Genomic DNA, 18,273 nt, shown 5'->3' on the forward strand with positions numbered 1-18,273 from the left:
AAATGCAGGACTCGGCACTTGGACTTATTAAACTTCATCTTATTGGACTCTGCCCACCCATCCAACCATTCCAGGTCTCTCTGCAGAGCCCTCCTACCTTCCAATAGATCCAACATGTCTGCAAATTTACTAATGAAAGACTCAATCCCCTCATCCATGTCATCAATAAAGATACTGAACAGAACTGGTCCCAGTACAGAGCCCTGAGGGACACCACTGGTGACTGGCCCCAGCTGGATGCAGCACCCCTCACCACCACTCTCTGGGCACAGCCATCCAGCGAGTTCCTAACCCAGCAAAGAGTGCTCCTGCCCAAGCTGTGGGCTGCCAGCTTCTCCAGGAGTGCGCTGTGGGAGACACTGAGTTTTGCAGCTCACTGTTCAGCTTCCAGCTACTCACGGGTAATTACCAAAATGTAATCACTCATTCTGGCTACTGTTTGGCTGGATGTTGTGCAACTAGAGCTAAACTACTTCTGGGAACACTACAGCACCAGAAACTTTTTGTTTGTATACTGTTTGTCATTTTGGGTGTTCCTGGTCAGCATTCTCAAGCCTGAAACACTAATTAGTAAAATCAATTTACAAGTACATGAACAAATGTGAAATCAGCCTCGATTCAAGAAGCCAACCATGTCAATCTAAAAACAGTCCCAGATGAGACTGGTACAGGAGCTCCTTCACCTACAACACACACAACTATAAGGAGGAAGAACCACTGACTCACACAGATACTCACAGGGACCACACCTGACCAGACCATCAGCTTCGAAATAATCTGGGTCCTAATAGGGCAGTTCAAAGTATCAAGGAAGCCACTACACAGTGCTGGGAAACGAGCAAGAGTTGCACACAACTGACTCTGAGACATCGGCTGTGTGCAGCCAGGTAACTTAGCACCACTTATCAGGAATATGCCAAAAGCCAACAGGACAACTTGGGGTGTTGCCAACATCCTGGTACTTTATTCCAGGTAGCAAAGAGGCAAATTTAGCATTAAGGACTGGTAATTCAAGAGGGAAAGGTGGTGGTGGAAGGGAATCAATAATAAAACAGTACTTCTTTAGAGAGGCTTTTTGGACAATGGTTACATCTGTTACAGATTTTAACAGCCATTGACAAAACACACAGATCCCAAATTTAGAACCTGCAAGAAACCAAGAAAAGAAATAAAAATTCTTCAAAAATTATTTTTCCTTAATTGTTTTCAAGAAGCTTTTAATTTACTATAAAACATTGCATTCTGAGAAGTTTATTCACTTGGAAAGACTGGTGATTGCCTTGACCCAGGTGCAGAAGGACCATGCACTTGGCCTTGTTCAACATGAAGTTTGCATGGGCTCTCTCCTCAAGTCTGTCAGGCTCCTTCTGGTTGTCATCCCTCAAGTGTATGAACTGGACCTCAATCCTAAGGTTGGATTCAATTCCACTGTCTATGTAATCAAAAAAGATATTAAATAGTATCAATATCAGTGTTGGACACCTGCAGGACACCACTTTATACTGGTCTCCATTTGGACACTGTAGCCATTAACTACAACTCTTTGGATGCTGACACCCAGCCAACTCCTTATCCATCAAACAGTCTATCCACAAAACCCATTTTCTAAGGCTGGCTAGAAAAGCAAGACTTGGTTGCCACCTCTCTAGTAATGAAAACTTCAGTTTTTCATCCAGCATAGATGATTCTTTTAAGACATTTGGAATCTGAAGAATAAGAAGTTAAAGACACATGTATTATTCTAAGAATCTGTGCTTATATCCTAGCTTAATTTTTCCTGTGTGCCCTTCCCTACAGATGTTTAGCTAAACCAGTTTGCTCTCTAAGACTAGTGTCTTAGTTTTTTAAGACACTCATGCTCATTTGCAGAAGGTAACTGCTTGTCCTCACATAAAAGAAGTCTTAATAAAACAGGGAAAAAAAAAAAGAAACATGGTTAAATAGTACAGTCAAAGAAACTCTCTGAAATTAAATTATGCACTCACAAAATTAGTATCAACATTCAAACAGATTGGGAGGAGTGGGAGTGATCATAAACTCTGGCTGGTAATGTATGTGCAAAAGATAGTGCAATCAAGTTTGAGAAACAAGCAGGAGAAAGCATGAAAATCAGCGCTTTTCAGAAGAGAGAAGGAATAGCAAACCTACTAAAGTGCTTGTTCCAGACAATCAGCACTTACAGGAAGACTCACGGGAGATAAAGCCTTACAGAAAAAAAAACACACACACACCCCTTTTTTTTTTAATCTACACACTAAGGAGACACTGATCCCACAGTGATCAAAATAGATCCTCCTGAAGTGTGTTTATAATAAGGTAAATAACAAGCTCACAATGTGAAAAATAACAAATAAAGTATTAGAATAGAACCCCAAAATGCAAGACTTGGTAGCTATGATTCATTAACTCTCATTTCAAACATTCTCAATCTTATAGCTCTGGTAGACAGGAAAAGCAACAAGAATTTCTGACAGGGGTTCAAGGGGAGAATTAGGAAACAATGGATTAGTTAGGTTAAATGTTTGAACCAGAAAAAATCACATAAATTACTTGAAATAAAAGTATTAGTGGGGACACAGATAATTCCATGCAGCTGTTGTAAGGAAAGGAAACATCTCAGTATATTGTTCTTCTCTGAAAGACTCCAGGAACAGAGTAAGAAATCACTGATATAAAACCAACTGGACCACCAAAACACATTTACCAAAGATCTCTCACAAAAGGCTCCCAAGAAACTAAGCTGTCCTAAACAGGCCCTCGCATGACAAATAACCCAACCAATTACTCCTTAAATACAGCCAGCAAACTATCTAAATGAACAGTCATCTGGTGCATGGTAAAGGGAAGCCCCAATAGAACCCACTTGTGCCTGCTGTCACCTATATTCTGGTTAGGACAAAGTCAGACTGTCAGAAGTTGAAGAGGAACATTGGTGACACTACCAAGTAATAATCGGGCAGACAAATTAAGCTCAAATCCACAGGAAGTAGTGGACTCTGGCTTTGAAGCTAGCTATTGCCATTCAGCAAAGAGATCTGCTGATCCATGAGAAGATTGCATTGAAGATATCAACTCAAGAGTAAACCAGAAAAATCTCAGTAGTAAATGCAGTAAATGGACATTTAGATCCACAATATTTGGGCAACAGTACCAACCTACAGGGCACTCTCAACCGTACAATCTCCAAGGGTGGCATGAAATCATCAGGAATAACTAAAACTGTGGAGAAGCTTTCAATTGAAGAACAAAGGTTCTTCAGCTGGCAAACAGGATTACTAAGGAGAGGCATATGTCAATACAACCTCAGCACTGAAAATCAACTGGGAAGGATCTTCCTCACCTGAGGAGCATGCCACATGAGATGGGCAGGGAATGAGCAAGAGTCAAGGTTGATGGATGTGGTTCTAAACTTCCCAGTGTGGTTGTCCTTAGCCTGTAAGGGCAGCTCTGGCATGCCTCAGAGAGAATTGACTCAGAACCTAAACTGTCACCATGAACTTGCTAAGTCTGTGTCCTGATACCATAATGAAACCCACCCACTCTTTTAAATAACTGTATAAATTACAGTCAGCTATCTGTATGATAGTATAAAATGTAGCTCTCCATTTAGAAGGTCTTATTCAAATGAAGTTCGAGCCTTATCACATCAAGCAGCTGCATTTTTTTTCACAGTAGAAATACAATTCATTTCGGAAGGTTGAAAGTGAAACACTGTTAATCTTCAAGTGTCAGATAAAACTGGAAGTTTCAGACGTTTTGAAACAGACTAGTTCACGTTTACAAACTGGAAGAACAAAGAAAGGGAGCAGACAGAAACCCATATGTAAACTTAAAAAAAACCACTTTAGAGCTGAACTACCATATGACTATGAAAAAAAAATCTTCCATTTACTAGCCACTTACTGTTTTTCTGGATATACATCAACTCATATGAAACATTTGCTCAAAGGCAAAAACTGATCAGTATCTTTAAATACCTGATTACTACTAAAAGATACTTGACTACAGACTAAAACTTTTTTCTAGTTATCTTCCTAAGTTCCATGTTGTAGATTTGCAGAGTGAAAGTATTTGCACCATTTCTTATATGAAAATTCAGTAAGTACAGACATTTGCTGTTGAAATCTGAGGCATTGCTGTTGAAAGCACCACAGTGTGTGGAGTCTCTTTTTAAAATGTACATTGAGAATTTATCTCCAAACACTGAACATCTATCACCTGCTGATGATGTACATACATAATGAAACCTAATTTTAAAACCACCTTACAAGCTGATGGATCAATTTCTTTTTCCTATTCATTTAGTAACTGATTTTGCAGCAGAAAAAAGAATACACTGATCTCAATCAAACAAAAATTTATCTCCCATATATCCTACCATCTAGAGAGAAGAAACAGTCTCTTGATATTTGCCCAGAAAAGAGCACTGCTCCAGTAACTTATGCATTCACCCAACAGTCACTCTGACACAAAGACTCTCCTAAGCAGTCACCACAACACAAACACAACGTCTGGGAGACTGCTGCTTCAGTTAAGGTGGAATGATTTAAAATAAACTGAAAACTGTTTTAAAAAAACAACAACAAAACTGCAAATATACATTAAAAATTTATAAAATGCTTTGTTTTGTACTGTCCATTCTTGAACTATGGCACATTACTCAGAAAATTAAAGATGAAACATTTCCTGTTTAAATGTAGATGGCATTATCACACAAGGACAAGGAAGAAACAAAGACTAAAATTCTACAGAATGGGGAAGGGGGAACAAGAGAGGATGAGGCAAGAGTTACACAATCAATGACAAGTCACAAAGAGTCTGACTGTACTGGTAAGGTAATCCATTTTCAAACTGTTAGCTCAGGTATTGAAAAAAACAAGTATTAAATAATTAAGTTAGAAAAAGCATTAATGCATTATTCCAGTATAAGCTTTTGAGAATAATTTTATTTTCCTCTGAGAGAAAATGCATAGCCAAAGTAATGAGAATACTTTCAAGTTACTGTAAAAAATGCCAGCCTTTTTTCAAGACAGCACACTTAACAGCAGCATACATTTGATTTCAATGTCAATGAACATTTAATGATCTATCAGTTTATACTAGAAAGCTATGGACAAGACTATTCTGCCTGCCTCAAGCATTCTAGATGACTGAACAGGATCAACTCCAAACACATTGCCAACAATACAGGAAACTACAAAATACTAATGGACATTAATCTTCCCAACCCATTTAAGCTAAAGGAAACACCAGATAAAATTTACAGTGAATATGTGGGGGGGGGGGGGAAGTTGTTTTGCTGATTTCCTGTATGATGATTCCATCCAACCATTGGCATTTTCATAATTAGGTGGGGGACAATCAATAAACCTTTAATAGAAATATGCATGTTTAATTAAATGCTGAATATAAATCACAGGGAAACCTTACAGGGAACACCTCAATCTGAATGGCACCTCAGGGGCAAAATGAGTCCATAAAGATATATTTGCTACAAATCCTAATTGTCTCAATGCAAGCAATTCCCAGGGTCACGTTCTTGCAAAGTAAAAATCAGATGACAGCCAAAGATCCATGAAAAGCACACAACAGCTTATTACACAGATAGCATTAGAAGTCTTAATATGATCAAAGTAATAGTGCTAAAAGTTGTTTCTAAGACTATCTCTTTCCTACAGAAATGTACATTTATGTATCAGGACCAGGCCAGCAATTAAAGCCAGTTAATTATAGTCACAATTCTGTATTTTCCTCTATCTGATAAAACAGTATATAATTATTTGTACAGTAAAAAGTAATGATGAGGAGAGCTACAACACTACATACAAGGCAATATTCCAGTGTACATAAAGGTTAACAGCATTGTTAATAATCATCTTCTCCAATATAATTTTAAATAAACCAAGTCGACTTTCCAAACTTTGGGAAAAAAAAATACAGGCTTGCTTGAAGATCTAATAAGCTACATGTTGGGACTGGAGACAAATGCAAAAGATCAGGTTGATGCTATAAATAAAGCAGTGAATTTCTGCTCTGTATTTTTTTCTTTAATTCTGTTAAGAAAAGTAGTCTTCAAGAGAAGCCCTATGCAAAAGTCAGGGAATTTATCAGCATATTTCTAAGTTTCATAATTCACTATCGCAAACAATAGTTTTATCATTACAATCACAATTAAAGTACTTAAAGTGAAATCTACTGTAAGTACTCATAAAAAGCAAACTCTACTGCACACAGCTGTAGTTTACAAGGCAGTACTACAAGCTGCTAAGCTATAGCCTAAAGCTTCTCAAGTGAAGACCAGACATCATGCACATGAACTTACATCCCTGTATGGGCAGTTGCTTACACAGCAAGTTACTACACATACCCGTGGAAGGCAACGGCACACTGCACTTCTGCAAAGCCCAGCACTTAATTCCAACATCTTTCAGTGCTCTTATTCAATAGGCAAAAGAGCCAGACAGCTGTTCCTGTACCAAAATTTTGAATAAAAAAATCGAAAGCAGTACTAACTTTATTAAAATTTTAAAAGCTTCATAAATAATATATCCCTTTTTTATACCTCTGCCACATCCTATTAAAGACAAGAAGAGCAGCTAAGAAATAATTTTTCAAATAATTTTGCCATATAATTTTAGAAGGATTTAAACCTGTGAACAATTCTCGTCTCATGAAATACGAAGGAACAGATATTCACACAGACAAATCTCTGTAACACTGATACAGCAGCTAAGGCAATAAACATTTTGATGCTGATATACCAGGACTCAGCCCATCTCTTAAGTATGAGCTAATGACTAGTGTGAGGGACAGTTACAAATATCTCTACAGAAATATTTTTAAAATTTTCTCTGCCTGCTAGAGAAAATTTTCCTGCTCTGCAGGACACATTAAAAAGACATCAAATAATAGACACTAAGCAGACATCAAATATACTAACAAGTATCTGCAATAACAATGCAAAAAACCCAAAATAAATACTTAGAAGTCAAGCCAAATACATACTATCTTAATAAATTAGGTTAATTTCTTTCATACTTCAATAGCATTAAAATAAATCAAATCCAATTGGAAATACAGAAATAGTATTTCTGAATACTATTCTGAATAATGAATTCTGAATAGCTTACTAAATATTCATATCACCACACTTCAAAGAACAAGAAAAGAATATTGTCATTTATTGCTTTAAAAAAAAAAAGGACACTTATCAACAAATTTCTATTAGGTTACATTTTACACACTCTCCTGAAATTAAATTTCTTGGAAAAGTTACTCAAAGTGCATGCCCTCATCTCACAGTATGTAGGATTTTAACTTGATACTGAGTAGGACCTACCAATGAGAACTGTTATTTAAAACCTGTCAGCACTTTGTTACCCACAGTGCTGTATATAAATGTTAAAATATATACCATAGATGTGCATGCAGGATGACCAGAATGGCAGATGCTCCTTTCAGCATAAGGTATTTAAGTTTGGAGGAAAAAAAAAAAAATCTGTTAATTCAACTATCAACCAAGATGAGTTGCCAAAATTCAACATTAAAAAAGTACAGACCAAGTGGGTTGCAAGACAACAGCATCTACCTTAATACAACTGTTTTCATAACCAAAGTACATGACACATGGTTTTAATTAAGTATAATAGTCCATTTTCTAGATAGCTAAGTGGATGTTCCTTAAAAAAAATTTGAAAGCAACCAACAACACTCACATCAAAAACTCAGCCCCTCCCTACACATCAGCTGCAATATACACCACTGTTTATGTTAAAAGAGGACATTTAAATATTCATGCCAATTATATTATGCCAATACAGGCATCTAAGTGAAGTAAGATGCAAAGCAGTCCCTCCAGCCCATCAGATAGCAGCACATGAAGTCAGCTGTTACCACCACTGCATTTGTGTAGTGAGTTCTTCTCCTACTTCTTTTGTCTTAAGGAAACACAATTATGACTTTCAAGTTTACTGAACCCAAACAATTGGAGACAAAATTCCATATTTGAGCCAACAGTCCATTTACAATTTTCTTTAAACCCTCACCATTACTCCGTTCAAAGAGAGCCTCTAAGTACTCTTGGCACAGTCTGCTTTGTACAAGTATGAACATAAAACTGGAATTTAAAGAAACCACCTGGATTTGGCTCCACTTTCCTGAACTCCACACAAGTGCAATACAGATGCTTACTTCAGATAGTCTCTACAACATATGCCACTTGCTCTTAGCCATTTTTAAGTCATCAAATACAATTCCCCCTTTTTCTCTTCAGAGTAACTTCGGGTGCTTGCTGCATGGGAACAAAAAGTTTAGAAATACCTAAATGGACCAAATGAAATAGGTAGGTGAAAGTGAGCACTTCACCAATGCCTGAACTCCCAATAACAGAAAGGAAGGACTGACAAAAAATCCAGGTAAAAGTATCACACAAGAAAACAAGGAAAATAACAAGCATCTTTCCTGCCATATGGCTAATTTCCATATTTCTATTTTATCATTATTATATAGCTAATTCTAGATCAAGAAGAAAAGGATCAGCTTCTGTCACAGTATCAGTCGTGACAGATTTCCAGATGTGAGCTTGGGGGCTGCCTACACTGGAGAAGTACCCTCTGTCCTTGTTCCAATGCACTAGTTTGGTAAAGTGTGGCATAACAAAGAGTTAAAAGCCTTAGAGAAACCTAACTACAATCACACCTCTACAATTCTGAGATATGAAATATAGGAACAGATCTTAAACATTTTGAAAATCAGACTCACACATTTTCTCTGCCAACTGTTTTTAGAGCGCATGACAAAACTGTCTTGTTGTGACGCTTTCAAAATATCTCATTGAATATAGTTTAAAACCCCTGCATTCACAATGAAACTTAATGATTCAAATTTTTTTAAAAAAAAAGCAATCACAGATTGTACTGGATTGGATTTCTCCAACCAATATATTTGTCATATCAATGGTCTTCATTTCCTGTTAAGTGCTTAAGTGCTCCACTTCACTCTTGTGAAAATTAAGAAGCAAATTACACCATTGGTAACCAAGTTATGAAGACCAACATGTTAACTGAAGCTTTTCCTTTTCATGTGAACCAGCTTTGTCTTGTTAATATATACAGGAGATTCGGTATTCTGAAAGACTTTGATTTGATCAGGTCCTTCCACGGGCTTCCAACAATCTGGTAAATATATTCTAAGCTCTTGGGACTTACCCTCTGAAAAAGCCAAAAACATTTATAAGTATGATTATTTCTCTTTTTAAAACTGCAATCACATCACTAGCAAAATATTAGAATTGTATTTCTATATATCGTATTAATTTCTAAATTATGTACTGAGAGCTCCATAAAGTCCTGTTACAAGGCCAACATTTTTAAACCAAGAGTTTTATAGTGAGAGTGATTTACAGTATTTTGCACTTTACAGAGAAAACAAACTACAGAATAACAGGGGTGGAAAGCAAAGAATACACATAATTAATTCTACTTAAGTTTTTGAAAGTAACTAATAAATACTGAAGATAGAGAACAAAAAAAAAAAAAAAAAAGTACGGAAACCTTTACCACTCAACTCTAAACTAATTATTTGGAAACACTGAGCCCTAGACTGAACCACTCAAGATGATGGATCTTCTAAATTACCTTTCCCAAAAATGCATGCTATTTCAATAATAAATTTCAATTTAAATATGTAAGACAGCTGTTCACTTCCTTGCATAAAGGCAGTGCACCTTGTTCAGCTGTTATAATATTTTATAAAGCACTATTTACTTCAATCTTTCAAAACTAATGTTATAAAGAGTATCTTATAATAAACACGCTCAAGGCTACAAAAATAGTTGGCTTCAACCTCACAGGTGTTGTTACCCTCCACTGTTTTACTGCTCAGCCACCATCCACCCAACCCATCATTCCTTGCTCCTGGATCTTAGCTCTGCCATCCTTCTTTAGGCACATCTTCTTTTGTGCTTTCATTTTAAATAGGAATCAGAACACTCTCTGCCAACCCTCAAAAACATCAACAGCAGACACATTAACAAAGCTGCCAAGCCTCACTTTCCACACATGTAGTTTAGTAAATTAAACATGTGCATTATATTTCTGAATGTCAAAGCATCAGCCACCCACTCATATAACCAAGGACAGGAGAAAAGAACAACCTCATACAATCAAAAACTTTACCCAGTAAAACCAGCTAAGTTATGTAGGCAAACTCTTGCAAAAAGAAGTGGAAATAAATGGTAAGTTGTTGTATATCCATAGTAATCACCTTTGTACAAATGCCAGCTCACTTCCCAAAAGCCTAAGAGCAGAAACAGCAGGCTATTACAAGAAATATGCATTTCTGGTAGGAGTAAATCTGATAGAGAGAGGGTCATGGTGACAATGCACTCATTTCTTCTTATTTCCTTCAAATGTTAACATTTAAAATTCTACTTATAAAAATGTCTCCTTTTGATCAGTACATATGGCAAGAACAGGTAAAATAAGTAGTAGTACAGCAGTAACTGGACTATGTGTTTTTGCCTTGAAGAACACGTACCCTAAAGTGAAGAAGCAGCTCCTGAATAAGGTTAATAAAATTACCTACCCAACTACTGCTGTTGTCAGTGCTCCCTGAGAAATACTGCAGAAAGTAGCTCCAAGGAAGTGAAAAACTGGAAGAATAGAAATACACGTGCAACTTACGAAAAGTTCCAAACAGGAACAAGGACTAATATTGTTTGGAACTTTTTTCAAAAGTTGTTTTTGTTTTTGAACTTTCAAAGCCAAGCTCACTGAATTCTGGTTGCACATAAGAACAGCCAATTATGCACCTCTGTCCCAGGCCTCACAATGCAGTTACACCAGTGGCTGCTGAGGCCACAAATGTGGGCTATGACCAAGGCTGGAGGAGCCACTCAGGATGAATTTTTTAGTGCCTGTCATGAGGTAAAATGATAACTCAATTTTACAGACAAGAAGATAGAAGACCTCTTCCTAAGTAAAAAAATACTCTTATGGGAGTAATTTAAGTACTTTAAAGTATTTTTAAACCTGCCTTACCAAAAAGTTTTGTTCTGAATGGCTTTTTTCCTGTAAGAAAGCCATGTGGATTACCAGACTCCACTTCTACAACTGCCATAGGAAAACAGAGTGTTGGTCATAGAATGGTTTGGGTTGGAAGAGAATTTAAAGGTCATCTAGTTCCAAACTCCCTGCTATGGGCAAAGACATTTTCCACTAGCCCAAGTTGCTCTAAGTCCCATCCAACTTGGCCTGTAACACTTCCAAGGATGGGGCACGGCTCAAATAGTGACAAATTCAAAAAAGACTTGTTAAGATAATTTTAAGTACCCTGTCAAAGACTGTAGCCTCAGGTATAATCTTGGTAAGCAGGTGACAACCAAAGGATCTGAAGTTATAAGAGTTCAGAAGGGCATTTGTTTTAAATTGCAAAATGGCTGGCTGCTCTCTAAACGAGTAGCAAGTAGGATCAATACTTGTAACTATCCAGTTACAGCCCCAGAGACTTTGCAGAATCTGGAGATCTACACAACTGCTACAGGCTCACAAGGATCTGATCTAGATCACAGTTTAAGAACAAATTTAAAGTCTATGTATCTAAGACTGAAAACCTATAAATGTCTGTCCTATACTATTTCACTAAAGAAATTAGGTTCTTGAACAAGACATGCACCAAAATAAAACCAAAGCATAACATTTTGGGCCTTTAACACACACTTGCAGGAGCATGTCTTTACAAGGCCAGAAGTCAAGGTTCTGTGGCCAATGAAATTCAAAGGTCAGATCAGTCTCTGAAAGTGTGATATTAAAATGGCAAATATATATTCAGCACACATGGAGACATTTAACCAGGTGAACATCAATTTAATATTTACTTTACCTTGAAGAGAAAAGGACTTTCTTTCCCTACACTCTTTAAAAAAGTCGCTGAGAGACAGCGAAGTTCAATTCTTGCAGGGAAACAAGTTACATTTCACTGATACTGCTCCTAATGTTCCTGACAGTAAACAGGAAACTAACAAATTCTTACATATTTTGTTGCATCTTAAGGGAATTCATGTAAATATTCATCCTTTTTTTTGAGAAACACTACAGGATTATACAGCAAACTAAAATGGAAGACATTTTTCACATCCACCCCAGAGGTTAAGAATGAAAAACAGAAACAACTTTTCAGATGTATGAATGTCTGCATGCAAATGCACGTATCACTTTTTCTTCTGACAAAAGACAAAAGTAAACCAGAAGCTCTCATCCCAATTTGCTACAATAAAATTTACAAGTATCTGACCATATATGGGGCAGCAGAGAAACGAAAAAGAAAAAAGCTTTAAACTTATCACAGCTGCAGAGTCCTTCAAACAGCAGAGGATATGAAAGAAGGTAGTACTCTCTTTTACGGCTAGTAAAATATAGTGACAGAGAAAATAGATACAGGTTTTGCCATTGTCACAGCAGCTAAGGAAAAAAAATCCCTGCAGATGTTTTAGGTGCTTCAGCCAACATGAAACATCCAGCAGAATCCAAGAAAAATATCTTGACAGGGAGTAGCTTATGTGTCTTCTTACTGTTCCTTAACATAACTGCTAGTATCTACTTGCACTAATCAAAGCCCTGGCTGCTCGTTTTATAGAGCATCCTTTTTTCCCCACTTCCTCCAGCTATTCAGCATCAATCTGTATTTAGCATCTTCATGAGGCATACCATTTAGCATTTTTCAGCATCAACTGGCATTCTTTCATGAAGAACCTGCCTCATTGACTTAGAATACACCATTTAAATAGTCTGAAATAGAATATTTAGTTTAGCCTTCTGTACTTTTATGCACCCATACTCCAATGCTCAGTATTTAAAATGTGGGTAATTTCCAAGGGTCACATTTCTGAAATTGTAGACCACTGAACTGTTCCTCACTGACCCTTAAAATATACCTTCCAAAGAATTGTCATGATAAAGGTGGACGATATAAAATGAAGTGCAAATGAAGTATAGAGACAACAGCATTACCAATAAATGATCAGTGTCTGCCATTTCTCTACCACTGATCAATTTCAGAATGACAAGTGAACCCAAAAGCAGCAATAGCCACTTTAAGCATCATCTTACTTGACTCTTTAAAAGCATTATCCACACCAAAAGCTCAGCATATTTTAGGATGAACTATGCAAAGACAACCATTTTCTTTGTCAATAACGGCTGAACACCAACCTAGCAATGTTGCAGAAGTTTTAATTATGACTCAGACCCTAGAAGAGAATAGGCACAACAACCCACACCATCTTTAAACAAACAGTAATCACTACCTTAACCTTACAGCACTTTATGTACATGCCACTTTAAGATGTCAGATATTCCAGGTCTCCCTGATGACACTTAAGTTTCCTATTCAATTCCCTTGTACATGAAAGTATCAACACCCAACTGTACAGACAAGAGAAACTGAACTTTTCATACAAGACATGCTCAAGTGAACAAGGCGTTTGTGAAAGGAATCAGAAGACACATGACCTTCTTGTTCCTGAGTTCCAAGGGACCAACTTCACCTTATTCTATTTTACCTTTTTTTAAAATATACAATTGTTCTTTCCTGAATTGCCTCTCCAGTGCCATAATATACTGCATTGCCTGACAAATACAAATACAGCTGAAATTTGTGGCACTGGACGATAACAACTATTGTGCATTGGATTCAACAATGTAAATTTCAAATCTAGATACGATATCTAACTCTCCTGAGTAGGTTTCACCATTACTAACCTTCTAAATGGCTGTAAAAAAAAGATGCAAGTACCAGTCTCAGCAACTCAAAATGAAAACAATATTCAATGATTTGACCAAAGCATGCATAGCTTATGTAGGAGATATTTCTGTTTTGTTTTTAAAGAGAATGCAAAAACAAAAACATCAGTAAACATCATGAACAGCAAGACTTGATGAAGCTCATACATGAAGAGATGCATGCCTGTATGTGAGTAGAGGTATTGATAAACTTTAATTTATTAGAAATGCTTTGTTTAATTGAACAAGATCAGTGAATTATTATTGCAGTTTTTAAAGAAATAAATATCTAAGTTGAATTTTCTCTATCTTTTCAAGATGCCTATTATTCAATTCTTAGAGATGCAGGTAATATGGCTAAACAAAGCATAACTTCAAATATTCCACCTGTGTTGTACTTAAAAATTAATTTGCGATCTCCGTTCCCCTTAAAATAAATTATGATCCTGTGACTATTTATGTGACTGTAAAATTATTTACACTTATTCTACATGTTAACATAGAAATAAATTTTAAAAAAATTAAATGTATTTTAGAATTAAAACATCCATTGGTCTTCTTTTTCCACACAGTCTTCACATTATAAAGTAAAAAAAAATAAAGTAAAAAAAAAAAGGACAAGTATTGCAAGAAAACTCTGGAGTATAGCACTCAAAACTAACTTCAAGACCAGTACCTAAAAGCAATGTGACAATGGCCAGCTAGGGTTGATGATGACAGCAGGACTTTAACACTGAGCCAACTATGTAACAAATACTGAATTTTAATTATATACATCTGCAATTAAATAACTGTCATCTAAGCACTGGAACTGTGAGGACACACATGCTTGTATATTCTATACATTTTATAGAACATACAGAGAATTTTTAACACTTGACTCATTTTCTTCTGTCAGGACGTGTTCTTGAATCTGATTTTGTGCTTTTCTGAAAAATCTCAGGGCCTAAACTGAGGCCTGGAGGAAAATGGCTCTGCAGTGGTAAGCCTTTGTGGTGCCAACTGTAGCAAATGATAAACTCTGTGGTACAAAACACTGCCAATTACCTCAACACTATACTAGCTCAGTTGTATATTATTCCAATTTTCAGTTGCCAAGCAGTTTTAATCAAATGGGAAAATGTCAATCATTACATGAAAACAATACTGAGCATGTTTTATTTAGGAACCTGATTATTTCTCAGCTTTAAATTTACCTTTTCCAAGACTTGAAATGTTAGGGCTAATTTTATATATACAACTAGGTACAGCACAGACAGCGCTACTTATCATCACTAGACATTTAACAGCTTTCCGCAATAGCCGCCATTATTTCCAGTAGTTACTGTTCAAATAAACTCAAAATTTTTCTTTCTAATCAAATTAATGACAAGCCTATTTTAAGCACTTCAATCTTAATGCCATATAGGATAGTCACCTACAATATATTGTTCAGCTCACATACAATTCTGGAGTTAGCTAAACTCCCTAGACAGATAGATGCCTTTATTTTAGCATTTCTGTAGAATCCAAACACAACTCCTTCTTTTGAAAAAACCAAATTAAAAAAAATCAACCTGCAAACTTGAGTGTTTAAATGTATTGAAATGTTCCTTCTAAAGCGTTATCTGGTTTTCACCAGTAAGTTACATAAACTGCAGTAAAATCCTTAACTGAATGCAAACTGCATAAGAAAAAGTATGGTAAAAGTTTTTATACAATTTATTCTGTCTCATCTGCTGCTAAATTTAATTTACATCTATTTTAAGCCAGAAAACTCTAAAACAGGACTCAGACGTCAGTTCTGGAGTTTAACTTGACCTTAAAATATAATATAAACAAAGAACGGGATTTTACAAGTAATATTTACAACCAATATTTTGTAAATATCAAAATTTACAATTTTGTAAAATTGTATCAAAACCACTTGGGAACAGCAATATATAGACTCATACACTTTAGGTAATTCAAATATTTAGTGATCATTTCACAGTTCTAAACTGCAAAGTGTGTATAGATAAGTTAAACCAGAGAAAATGACAGAAAGCTAAATAAAAGTTCAGTTCTGCACTGGGTACAGAAGTGTTAAGAGTGGCTAGCAATGACATTTGGGATTCTTTAACTGCACCAAGTCTGGTACCATTTACTTCCAGGACCAGGCATCTTTAAAACCTTCCCATCATTGTAGCCCAGTATTCAAATGGAGAGGTTAAATCAGAGATACTGTCTATTAATAACATAGCAGATAAGTTGGTTAAAATGACACTGTCAGATCTTCTGCATTTTCTTTTCCAACAACCTACTGTCTACCGTTTTTAAGGATTTAGAAAATGTAAGGCATAATCTAAAGCTCTCCTCTTCAGCACAGCTGCCACCTTAAGTCTCAGACTTATTTTTACAGTATTTATACCCAAGTGCTCAGCAAGTCAGTTAGAAGAGTTAGAAGCTGTTTTTCAACATGAAGAGGAAGACTTCTGCTCCTACTGATAGGTATATAGAAGGAAAATGTTCTGAACAACTAATTTGTGACCAGATTCTTCCTTTCCCCTGCATAATATAGAAAATGCGCCAATCAAGTAATAAAATAGGAATAAAAGTTTATAGTGTCTATTTTCTTCTAGTGGCCACAATGTGCTTATTTCTACTTAAAGTGCAACACCTAGAACTGCACATCTAGGTTAGAGCTGTACAAGTGCTCCCAAGTTACTGGAGAGTACCTGCTCATTTCAGAAATCTATCTTACTGTGCTTGCAGAAACAACAACATGGTTGCCACACTATTCCACCACAGATCAAATGAAACAGCATTACTTAAAACCATTAAAACTGTACTACATCCCTGTTGGGACTAGTGAAAGGGCAACTGGGAGCTTCAGTATGTGAGCAATCTCTAAAAGTATACATTGTAACAAGTGCTGATACTATCTAAGGTCAATATAAGTTAAAAACTACTTTGTAAAATGTAGGACTTGGTAAGAAAAATATGTATTTGTTTTTCTTGCTTGTACATTAACTTCAAAATACAAATGACACTTTCACAATGACAGCAACAAAGCAGAGTTGCCACAAGAACCATCTTACAATAAAATAAACATTAGCTCTCCGCACAAAAGAGAAGCCAGGTGCAATATGAACACCTCAGCCTATATTTATGTATGTGTTCTTGGGTTCCGTAGCCTGCTCTCTGCACGGTGTTTCAGTGCAGGATCTGAGCTCTGCGCAGCATGTAGGGAATGTCTGCTTCCATCCTGACCACTGCAAATATACGATTCTTAAATACGAAGACGAACCTCCAATGCCTTTGTTTTCCTTTCCCCAGATTTAAAGCTTAGCTGCACGAGGTGTTAAAAGTGCGCGCTGGCGGGGTTCGGACACACATGTGAGGAGGAAGAGAGGTGGCAGGAGAGATGAGGGAAGGTGTAGAAGGGCACAGTCCCCGTGCCCGGCGAGCCTGGACCACCCCCCCCCCCCCCCGCCGCCGCCCAGCGCAGCCTCCTCGGCCGCTGCGTGAAGTTGGCCGGGCATCACCCGCCCCACCGCAGGCCAGGCGCAGGGAAGAGACTTCTTTCTCCTCCTCTTCCTCGGCCTCCTCTCGCGTCCTCCTCTTCCTCCAGCCCGCCGCCAGATCTATTCTTCCCCTTCAGCCGCCCCCAGCTTCACGGCGGAGGAAGCTGGGGGGGAGGGGGATGTCTCCATTACCCTCTCCACCCTCCCGCTTCCCAGGGACGGCGACAACGGCCCTTTCCCGCCCGACGCGGGGGGGAGCCCCGGACCGGCCTGCGGGAATGTTCCCGCATCCCTGGGCCCCCGGAGCTCCCCCAGTTCCCGCAGCGTCCCCTCTGCGGGGAGGGGGCAGGGAAGGCGCCAGGCCCCGGGGCCCCGCCCGCTCCCCGGCCCCTAGGAGAGGAGGCCGCCGGCTGGGGGTTACACACCTCGCTGTTAAAGGCTTTCACAGCCTCCATGTCGCGGCGGAGGCGGGAGCCGGGCGGCTTCTCTCCGCTGATGGCGGCCGGGCCGGGCCGGGCCGGGGCAAGTCTCGGTCCGTGCGTGCGTGCGCTCCTCGCTCAGGGGCCGCCCGGCCTCCTCTCCATGGCGGGTTGCGCAGGGGGCGGGCGCGGAGGGACGCGGGCCCCGCTCGTTTCCGTCTCCTCCTCGCCCCGCTTCCCGCCCGGCAGCGCCCCGCGTTCCCTTCTCTCTCTCCTTCCCTCCCTCCCGCGCTCGGCTCCGGGCGGCCGCGCCGGTAGGAGATGGAGGAACAACGCGCGGCGGCTGCAGCGCGGGCACCAATATGGCGGACACGCGGGGGCTCCTCGCAGTGCAGCGCCGGAGCGGCGCAGGCGGCTACAGCGCCCCCTGCCGGCAGCGCCCGCACCGCAGCCCGCGCCGCACCGCACGGGCGCTGCTGGGATGGCGCCGCGTCCGCCCCGCCCGCTCTCCTCCCTCTCCTCCTCCTCCCGGAGCGGGGGGAAAGGAAAGGGTTACGGGAATGAGGTGTTAAATGCCGCTGCCTTTCGTCA

The 18,273-nt window shown here is 38.7% G+C and overlaps 1 protein-coding gene across 3 annotated transcripts in view; it reads right to left on the reverse strand.

The window, feature by feature from the left end:
• SCAF8 (SR-related CTD associated factor 8) overlaps window positions 1–18,047 on the reverse strand; it is an 88,523-nt gene extending 70,476 nt beyond the window's left edge. For all 3 annotated transcript variants that reach the window (XM_053972234.1, XM_053972235.1, XM_053972233.1), the window contains exon 1: window positions 17,689–18,047. In XM_053972234.1, the coding sequence (XP_053828209.1) occupies window positions 17,689–17,718 (30 nt within the window). In that variant the 5' untranslated portion in view covers window positions 17,719–18,047. The remainder of the gene's footprint in view (window positions 1–17,688) is intronic.
• Between the last annotated feature and the right edge of the window lie 226 nt (window positions 18,048–18,273).

This window comes from Vidua macroura, chromosome 3 (assembly GCF_024509145.1).
Source record: "Vidua macroura isolate BioBank_ID:100142 chromosome 3, ASM2450914v1, whole genome shotgun sequence".
Classification (NCBI taxonomy): Eukaryota; Metazoa; Chordata; class Aves; order Passeriformes; family Viduidae; genus Vidua; species Vidua macroura.